Consider the following 10,789-nt stretch of genomic DNA (forward strand, 5'->3'; position numbering starts at 1 on the left):
AAGAAATGCCCTCTCGTTACCAGCAGCCTGTTTATAACGTTCCCAATAAAACTAGTACCGATGAATAGAGGAGATGTGCATGAGCCTCAGTGTTCAAGCTGCCTTTGCTTTGGAATTCATAGTATGCTTTAAGACTGCTCTTCATACGGGGCTCAAAAACAGTTTGAGCAACCCAAGACGCACCAGCAACCTGCTCACTCACTGTGATTCTACTTAAGTTTCATTCCACAGTTATGCACACAAGTCTTGTTAAATTAATACAACTTGTGAGGCACCTAAGTGGAGGCACGTATTGCAAATGTACCAAAATGGTGAATATATATATATATCAAGCATTAAAAATGAGTGAATGTCATATTTCTATCCTTACTGTTTTGATCCTTTTTAAAAAAAAATAATTGCATGTATTTATTTTTTAATGTTATAAAAATGGATAACAAATTATGAATTATGTTCCTTTGTCCACGTGCGAATTCATCCTTGTCTTGCAAAAGCAATGTAATTTACCATATAAAGGTTTGCTGCAATTGATGTTAACTGTGTAATTCTCTCCTCATGGTTTCCAAGATGTGTCAGACATAAATTTATTTGTATCTCAGTTTATTTTAGATCTACTTGAGCAGAATCAATTCAGTTTTTTTCCTTCATGCATTTTTAAAATATCAGGCCTTGAATCCACACATACCAATGAATGAATTGAATAAATCTTCAAAAAGTAAGCAACCAAAAAAAGTAAAATTTGCACACCTAGCATCTCTTGTACAGTGGTACCTCGGGTTACATATGCTTCAGGTTACATACGCTTCAGGTTACACACTCCACTAAACCAGAAATAGTGCTTCAGGTTAAGAACAGAAATCGGGCTCTGGCAGTGCGGCGGCAGCAGGAGGCCCCATTAGCTAAAGTGGTGCTTCAGGTTAAGAACAGTTTCAGGTTAAGAATGGACCTCCAGAACGAATTAAGTACTTAACCCGAGGTACCACTGTGTCCCTAATACAAGATAATGCTGATCTTTATGGAATCAAATCAGGTGCCTGACATTGTAAAAACACACACACACACACACACAGTGAAATGTAATAAATTCAGTAAGAGAGTTGAAAATAGGCTTTAATAGTCTCTACTGACTCAGATGGCACCACTATCCTATGGCCCCCAAGTATGGGAGTGGGGAATCTGTCTGCAGAACTGCACACAGGTTATCTGGCCTGGGGAATTTCTCTTCATCCATATCCAACATCCAGGGTCCCGGGGAATTAGAGTAGCGGAGCTACTCTTCTGAGGGACAGGAGTTAACACTCCAACCATGCTGATGGATTCCATTTTAACAGTATGCTATGTGTTTATACATTGTCTGCTAAAAGGTACTAAATTCATTTAAAACATACTGTACCTCAACTGGTAGACTGGTCAACCTGCTTGTTTTCAAAAAGTAAAATATGTGGCATTCTGCACATATACAACACACCAGTAAAATCTGCTTGCCTTTTCCAACCCTTTGTAACACATTCTCATATTTTGTTAGTTTATTCATCACACCTTACTATTAACCTATTAGGTGGTGATTTGAAGCACAATCCTATGAATGTTCAATATCACTTGCTTCCAGGCAAGTGCCTTAAATTCCCGCACTGGGAATGCGGAAGTTTGAGCTGAGATGTCATTTGTATGCTGATGGTACATAGCTCTACCACTTCTGCACATGATATCTGCTATTTCCCCCCTGCAAATTTAATGCAGCTGTTTTGTTCATATGTGGTGGTGTGAGTACAGTTTAACTTTTTGTGCAAGCTGACTTTTGTTAAAAGTGGGGTGTAGATCCAAATTTTTAAGTTCAATGAGCATTAATTAAACACACATACAGTAGAAATACAAACCTAATGTATATATTACTGTCACATTATCCTTTCCACAAATGTGGCTCTTCTGCTTTTGATACTGGAGTGGATCAAATTTTTAAAAGAAGTTATAAGCAGACTTGGAGGTTATTGCTCAATGAAAGGTAAGGTCCCCCTGCCCCTCCAGCTGGTTCTGTTGAGGTCTCCAAATTCAACTTAGGTGAGGAGAGAAACCCCAAGGAAAAGAATAGGTGTATATATTAATGTTTGGCATTGGTCTAAATATATATGCATATTTGTACATGCATTCCTGGATCTTTTAATATAAAGCTGGCCAAGATATTTTGCTTTCATTTGAAAGGGATGTCTATGAAAATAACAGCTTCAATGGTGAGAACCATATAGCCTAGAAAAGGAGCCTTTGGGGGGAGGGAGGCTGAATATGGATGTTTAATATCCTGTCTTTAGTTGTTTATTGTATAAGAAACAGTAACTGCAGCTCAAGTCTTTAATTACAATATTGTAAACATTTCTAAAGATGAAAAATCTCACAGGAAACAGTTCCCATTTTGCTCAAGCAGAGGGGAGAGACCTAGTGATACTGGTATAGGCACTAGTTACCTCTGGGCTAAGGGCCGATACTGTAGTTCTCTCTCAAACTGTTCTGCTGTAAGTGTTCCATCAATGGCTTCACATCCTGGGTTAAAGACAGAATAGGCACTTCTTTCTCCAGTCTGTCTTTCTCCAGGGCCGCGGGTTCCTACATAGATCCAGTAAAACATAGACAGGACAAAATAAGGCAAACCAAACTCTAGTTCCACAAACAGTCCCAGTAAGACAAGCCAGATGAGAAACTTGAGAAAGGTGACATTCAGAAGAAAGCAACTGGTCCACCATGGTGCAGGGCATGTAACAGCTTCAATTTGTGGCTTTTCTGGCCTTTGACTGGATTCCTGCAAAATAAAACAAAAAGCCACCCGGGTTATTTATGCAATGGACAAATAATTAAGGCCAGAACAGCAATTGTTTCTAAGATCAATTTTGTGATGGAATATTGATTTCCAAAAAAGACCACTTTTTTCACACGCTGCAGAAGATTGAGCAATAGGTCGGAAGTAGGTAAGAAGCAAGAGGAGTCAGGCTGTGCTGGGCAAAGGCCATGTCACCATGTTGCAGGAAATATATGCTTGGTAGAATCGCAGAATGCAATTACCTGAAGATGTTCTGTGCTCTGCAGCATTCGAAAATACCTTTCCAACAAGAAGTCTAACGTTTGCTGCTTCTTTTGTATTCCACTCAAATACAGAAGCAGTGCTATCATCACTTACATTTCTGCCTTTGAATCTTGGATCTGACAGATTTGCAGCAGCATGAACTGGGTGGCAACAAAATTATGGGGTTCTGCACTTTCTCCCACTCCCAGTCCTTTGAGGCCTAGTCAAGAGAACAAACAGATCCACCAACTATGCCAACAATCAGAAGGACACAATGGCAGGAACTGAATCCTCCTCTTGTTTCAATGGCAGTGCCTTCCTAGAAGCAGAAATGCATCTTGCTCTTGCATTTGCAAGTTTTACTCTCATTGCACAGCTCAGGAATTGTTTGTCACAGTGTGCAGAAATTGTAATGATCTGTACACAGTCTTACATAAAAGTCTTCCTGATACAGTTTTAGTAATCATTTCGGGGGACTGAATCATAGAATTATAGAATTGGAAGGGAGCATGAGGGACATCTAGTCCAGTGTAGGAATCTTTTGTCCACTATGTCCCATGACCCTGAGATTAAGAATCTCATGCTCTACTGACTGAAGTATCCTAGCTCCATCTTCTTTTAAACATTCTGTTCATATTTCTAAAATAAAGTATTTCATAATCCTTTGGGGTTATTAATTTGGAGGTGGGGGACGGCTTTGGAGAAAAATGTTTTCCCTCAGTTTTTTTCCAACCGTTCACTCACACCTATAATGATGACCAGTGTTTTTAGTTCCCACCCCCCAAAATAATAATAACAACAATAATAATCCAGAGGCATGGCTCACTAGCTACCAGTACTGAGGTAGGCAAAGAAAACTGAAATTTCAGCAAAATATCTCCAAACAGGAAAACCATGGGCAAAGCCATAATAGATGGGATTCAGCTTTTATAAAATATAAAACAGCAAATAATGAATAATGGTATGTCTATAGACTCATGCTCAATTCTTCTGAAAAAAGAACTTGGGACCAGAGCAGAAAGCTCATTAAACTATATTCTCAGTAAGTAGTAGCTAAAATATCCATTCAGCCCATGCCCTCTAGCCTTCCTATTAGAACAGTGGTTCTCAAACTTTTCTCTGGGCCACACTTTCAGAATAAAAAATTGTGCCAATTTAAAAAAAATAAATTGGAAAACAAAAAGAAACAACTAGCAGCGCTTCATTTATAACATGGAACACAACTAATTTATAATATGATCATGGGACATCTAGAAAGTATAAAACAAAGCAGCTATGTAAGAACATGACTCACTCCCAAAATATAATTATAAATGTGCCTCTTACAACATATGTACCTTAAGTATGTATACAAATTCAATGAGAGGTATGAGATTGCTTTTGCTGGGTAATCTTGTTTATATTAAGTCTAATTTGAGACAAACTCTCATCTCCTTATCCAACACAAAGAAGCCCTTCTCTTTTCTGATCTTTCATATTTGTCAGAGTTGAAAATCCCTGTACACCACAATATGTCATGGAGAACTGTAGTGGAAAAGCCTGTGTTCCTGTTCTCATTTTGAAAAGATACCTATCCATATTCTACAAATAAAAATATTTTTTTTAATACCAATCTATACTACATTGAAACATTTACATTTTTCTTTGATTGTCCTTGAATCTTCCTGCCACACATGCCACCCTCTTCTGCCATGTTTGTTTTCATGCTGTCTTAAACCCCTATTTCTAACGCTTACTCTTCAGCCTTACTCTTGTTTCCTTTTCTTAACAAAGTTTACCAATTTAACTCTCTATATAACATGTAGTAACATGTAGTTTCTCCCAACTACTCTACTGTCAATCCCTTGGAACACCTCACCAGATGGTAAAATGATGAACTTCAAGGCAACTGTTGCCATGAAAACAAAACTTGTCCTCCATCCCTAATAAAAGATGGACCGACCATGTATGGCTAAATTCCTGAAGGACGCTGGACCACATCTCCACGATATGGTGCAAATGGTGTTACACTGTCGCCCCAACAGGTTTCACGAGCACACATGCCCACTCCCAATCATAAGGAACATTTTGATCAGTATGAACTGTAAAACAGAAAGCATCACCACCAGGCACACTTGGGTTCAAATCATTGCTTGGCTGTGCATCTTGCCCTGACAAAGCTACAGAAGAAACATGAAGATCATCGGCCTATCCTATTCCTACCTCACAGGGATGGTGTGGAGATGAGAAAGCCCTGAGGATCTTGGTTAGAAAACTGTAGTGATTAAAATGTATGAGATAACAGTAGAGCCCAGGGAGAGAGAGAAGGCTCTCTGAGGATAAATAAATCAGTATGGGAAGAGCAGAGCCAAGTGCTAAAGTTCTTCCTGAGTGCTCAAGGCAGGGGCTTCATTTGTGAATGCTCCAACACGGCGGGGTGGAGGAAGGAGATAACCTTAGAACAGCAGAGATGGAAGGGACCCCATGGGTCATCTAGTCCAACCCCCTGCGATGCAGGAATGAATGAACCTGTACACGCAGGAAATCAGTACGTTAGAAAGGCGGCCAGGCTAACAACTTTCGCCAGACGTTTGGCCCTGGAGCCCTGAACACACAACACTCGTGCAGCGGTACCGCGCAGCATAAGCATCGCCTTGAGTTGCAATACCGCACGCGGCAGCTCCGACGGGAGAGCAGCTGCAGCGGCAGAAGAACCTGCAAGGAGAGCGGCGGCGAGGCCAAGCGGGTGAAAACGCGGCCTTCCCCTCCCCGCAACGCGCCTCGGGAGGCGGAGCCGCCTCGCGCCGAAGCTAACCAACCTCACTCGGCAGCGGGGGCCGGGCTTGGGCCTGCTCCTTCACCGTCTCCACCTCCGCCGCCTTTCCTGGGGGCTTTGCCGAGGGAGCGGTGTGGCGGGTGCCGCGGCGGGCAGCCCGGAACTCGGCCAGCCTCTGCTCCATGCACGCCCGCCTCCGCCCGGTGCCACGTCCAGCACAAGCGCCCAAGAGCCGGCGCCCAGCGCGCTCGGCACGGCTGGCCGGGATCTGGCCCGGCGGGGAGAGCCGCCCCTGGGGCGGGACCGGAGGAGGGGCAGGAAGGCCCGCACCAAGTCAGAAGGTTGAAGTGGAAGGAGGAGTAGCTGTTTCCACCCCGCTAAGTTTTATTTAGGTTTTTGTTTTGTGTCATTCATGGCCTCAATTTTCAGCTACGGTTAGAAATGCTAGCCAGACGGAAACGCTTTCCCCTGCAAGCCACTGCCTGTTCCTGCTTCCAGCGGGTCTGGGAGCTTGCACGGGAACGAGCCCCTTAAAGCTGCTGGATGGTCACCGCTTCGTTTCCCACTTGCAGGAGTTAAATGCAGAGACAAATAAAGAAAGTGGTGGTGGGAAAGGACATTTGTAGCAGAGCATTTCTACACCTTGACATAAATAACTAGGATCGTTGTCATTTCTGCACTCCCCACCCCAACGTGGCTTTGCCCATCTTCCCTTGTAGAGTTTCAGGTGCGAGATTGTATTTGCTGGATTGGGGAGGGGGGAGGAAACTGGAACACGGTTGGTAGTAGCCCCCTCCTGAAGTAGGAACATGAGAGTCTGTTCTGTCCCATCTAGTATATCCCGACTTGTGATGTCTAGCAGCTGAAATTCACAGGCATACTACCTCCAACAATTGAGGCAGAGGTCTGGCCAGTAGCCTTTGATATGCTTGTCCTCTATGAAAGCCATCTTACAGCCAGCCAGGTTTATGACAATCACTATGACAATCAATAATTCAGCTTTTCTTAAAAAGTAGGGCCTTTGTGTACAGATGAGTTTGTGTGTAATATTAACACCACAGACTGGGTATATTTCTGGATTTCGTACTCAATGCAAAAAGTATTAGAAAGTGGGTCATGCAAGGACAAAGGGAAGGTGAGAAAGTGCTCTCTCTTCTTTTTAACATGATTCACCTTTCTGAATGGCCCTAATTATCTGGTTTGTAAAATTACATTTCCAAGTAATTTTACAAGCAGCTATCACCATTATCATCTTTATCTGGCCAATTGGAATCCCCATCTGCTTTTATGTTAAGAAATTATGTGACTAGGTGTTACCCTATTGCAGAATTTAATATGCTGAGCTAACCAATTTTAATATAATGCTAAGTTTGCCGGAGGTTATTTCACTGGAACTTCCTTCATTTACCATATAGGCTGTCTGAAGATGTTTGCTCACTTGAATGTATTTGCAATAGCTTTTCAGGGTTTTAATTCCTTTCATCAACATTGAATGGCAATATATCAAGAGACCGTACTGTGTCTGAGAGCAGAGGAATAGCTATCCTGTTGTTTTCTCATCCTTCCCTCTGTATTTGTGGTTCAGAATCCTGGGAACTTCACCCTTTGTTAAGGGTGCTGGGAACTGTAGCTCTGTGAGGGTAATCTAGAGCTCCCAAGATACTTTGGTGTTTGAATACTTTAAATGTATGGTTTGTTCACAGCCAAAGCATTTTACGTAAATGGAGGGGAAGTTGATCTTTATGAAATGGAGTTGGGAATTCATCTAGCTGTTCTGTTGAAGCTGTTCTCAAATGATGGGGTGGACAGCCCCCTTTGGGATGTGTAAAATCCCTAGAAGGAACATGCATAACATGCATAACATAGAGAAGTTCCAGTGATGGACAGCATCCTGAGACAGGTGCGTCTTTCTGTCAGGGCCTGGGCCATCAAGAAAATAATTTTTGATGGGCCGTCATATCAATTTTATAAGTAAGAGACTGGAGGTCAGATATCAGGAAAGCAAGACCCAATGCTAGATGCAGAAGATGTTGCCATGGGCAGGCTGGAGGTCAACTACCAGAAATGCCCGTCATAGTTCCTAGATGTGATAAAGTGCTAGACTAGCTCTAAAGGAAGGACTTCTTGGAGCTTGAGGCCCTTCCATTGGTTTTGGAGGTCATTTGATCATCCTCAAGCTGTTGGATCAAGACATAGATCTCAGACCAGCACTGGAGCTTTGAAGGACCCTTTCCCAGTAGAACCTAACTGGGCCTGCCTTTTGAAGGCACAGACAGCACAGGAGATAAGGCACCAAAGGCTACCTACTGGAGGTTTAGGTTTGAGATCTCTCTCTGGGCTAGACCCCTGAACAGCACAAGCAGAAGCCAAGACACAGATGGGTTGAATGAAGAGATTTAATGAGCCAACTTGGATTTATGAAAATATCTCCTCTGTGACCTGCTCCATCTCTGCATACCCTGCTGTGAAATGGAGTAAATCTAGAAGGGGACTCTGAGCACAAAATATTTGAGAAACACTATCTTGGAGAGAGCGTGACAATTTCTTTCTTGCGAATGCAGAGTTGCTTAGTGATGAACCTGTTCACATCTTGAATAGCAACCGAGTACATAGAAGCCTAGCAGCCTTTATGGCATATTCAGAGCTTAGTTCCTCCGAAATGTATTTGTCAAGAGCTTAGGATCTCTTGCCATCAGACAAGGTTAGGGTTTTTCTCCTGCTCTGTATATCACTGTACAGTCATACCTCGGGTTAAAGTAGCTTCAGGTTGAGCGTTTTTTGGTTGCATTCCGCGGCGACCCGGAAGTAACGGAACGGGTTATTTCCGGGTTTCGCCGCTCGCGCAGGCACTAAAAATGATGTCACGTGCATGCCCAGAAGCGGCGAATTGCAAGACGCGCAGACGCGGGTTGCGTTCTGCTCAGGATGCAAAAGGGGCTCCGGAACAGAACCCGTTCGAATCCAAAGGTACCACTGTATAGACCAGGGATGCGGAACCTGTCTTACTCCAGATGTTGCCAGATTGTAACTTTGGCCATCCCTAACCATTGGTCATGCTGGCTGGATTGAAGGAAGCTGGAGTCCAACTCTGGCTTCTTATCACTGTTTCTGTAATCAACAGCTTGGTTACCATAAACATCATTCTTCATATGCCAGGTGGAATGGAAGCACCAGATATTTCATACATCCACAACCCTTTGCAAAATTCCCTGCTTCTTTTAAGCTGACCAAGCAATAAGAGATTCAGTCAAATCCCCAGGTTTATATTTGAACCAAATCAACTGCTGCTGGTCGATCACTATGACTGTACTGGTGTATTTATTCACTTCTGTGTACAGCTTCATCCAGAGGTTTAGTCCAATCAAAGCCCAATCATTTAGGACACTGCTGCTCTACAGCTCTGCTGGCCACACATTTTATCTGCTCCGGCCAATTTTGTGCATGTCAAACTGTTCCGAAATAATATTAATGATGAACAAATCTCATTTGTTTTCTTGAGCACAGACGGATTCATCTAATTTATTGAGAAACTGTCTCCTATGTGAAATGTATATGTATGCACTCTGACTTACTAAATGCTCAAATAAAAAGAGAGGGCCAGCTGATTATTAAATTAATGATCGAGTTTCATTACTGCAGTGGAGCCAAGGGAGCAAAGTCTGTATTAGCAGATGTTGGCAAAGGCTGTTTTGACAAAGGATTGTGCCTGTGTGTGTACAGCTCTTTACTGAGGTTTTGCAGATTTGGAACTCTGTGAATCAGTGAAGATATGCATGAAGCTATTACTTCATTTTAATGAGTGTGCATTTTATGTATACTTACTTGGGAATACGGCCCTTTGAATACGGCCCTTTGATACTTATAGGTAAAGGTAAAGGGAACCCTGACCATTAGGTCCAGTTGTGACCAACTCTGGGGTTGCGCGCTCATCTCGCTCTATAGGTCGAGGGAGCTGGCGTTTGTCCGCAGACAGCTTCCGGGTCATGTGGCCAGCATGACTAAGCCGCTTCTGGCGAACCAGAGCAGCACACAGAAACGCCGTTTACCTTCCTGCCGGAGCTGTACCTACTTATCTACTTGCACTTTGACATGCTTTCGAACTGCTAGGTTGGCAGGAGCAGGGACCGAGCAACGGGAGCTCACCCCGTCATGGGGATTCGAACCGCCGACCTTCTGATCAGCAAGTCCTAGGCTCTGTGGTTTAACCCACAGCGCCACCCACGTCCCATAGCGATACTTATAGGAAAGCACAATTGCTGGCTGCACAAGTTCCACAAAATACCCCAAACTATGAACTGAATTTATTTCATGAAACTAAGTTTTACAATGACCTTGTAGGTGGCATTGTCTTCACAAGTTTCATGCATAGGTTCAATAGTACTTTTGTGACGCTCCGGTTCATTTCAGTGGGGCTTATAATGTGTCTTTTCGTCTTGCTTTTCAAAATATATCTTTATGTTGTCGCAGCCTCTTCTCACATCTAACATTTTGTTTGGATTGGAGCCACTGATTGGGGGTAATACATGGGGTAGGATGCTTCACCAACTCCTGTGCACTGAAATGTTACACTTTCCACCAAAGGACAAGTCAGAAATATCAGTGGTTTAATGAAGCTGATTTAGCATGAAAAGATTCGGTTGGAGTTTATTTTTACAAGGAAAGTGTTGAGAAATATGTTCTTTTTAGTACAGCTGTCAGCTGTAAATGTCATATAATCTGCTAAATCTGGTGAAGCAAAAGAACATGATTAAACCATAGGGTTATTTCTTAAGTGATGACATTCTACAAACACATTGGAATTTTTGTTCCACTTTGATGCAGTTAAAATAGCAAAACGCTGCTATGCGTTATAAATATTGGTGCTCAGAATATTGTTTTCATTCCTTTTGGATGGAACTGTAATAGTGTGAAATAATGCCCATATATCAATTTTTGACTTGAAGTCATTAGTTCCTTATTCTCATATGAATCTTTGGGCAAGA

The 10,789-nt window shown here is 42.6% G+C and overlaps 1 protein-coding gene across 1 annotated transcript; it reads right to left on the reverse strand.

Annotated features, from left to right (window-relative positions):
* Positions 1-1,092: 1,092 nt before the first annotated feature.
* SAYSD1 (SAYSVFN motif domain containing 1) lies at positions 1,093-6,057 on the reverse strand. Its single transcript, XM_081186508.1, has 2 exons — positions 5,851-6,057; positions 1,093-2,791 (listed from the first exon to the last, which is right to left on the reverse strand). Exons 1-2 carry the CDS (start codon positions 5,989-5,991, stop codon positions 2,456-2,458), a joined length of 477 nt encoding a protein of 158 aa, XP_081042634.1. The 5' UTR covers positions 5,992-6,057; the 3' UTR covers positions 1,093-2,455.
* Positions 6,058-10,789: the final 4,732 nt, after the last annotated feature.

Source organism: Podarcis bocagei, assembly GCF_964188305.1.
Source record: "Podarcis bocagei genome assembly, chromosome: 3".
NCBI classification, from domain to species: domain Eukaryota; kingdom Metazoa; phylum Chordata; class Lepidosauria; order Squamata; family Lacertidae; genus Podarcis; species Podarcis bocagei.

Excerpts from the sequence above, each read along its gene's own strand:
- SAYSD1 (XM_081186508.1), bottom strand. The coding sequence starts at position 5,991 with ATGGAGCAGAGGCTGGCCGAGTTCCGGGCTGCCCGCCGCGGCACCCGC. Across the intron at positions 2,792-5,850 it reads GGCCCCCGCTGCCGAGTGAG|GAATCCAGTCAAAGGCCAGA; the intron begins GTTGGTTAGCTT and ends TTTATTTTGCAG.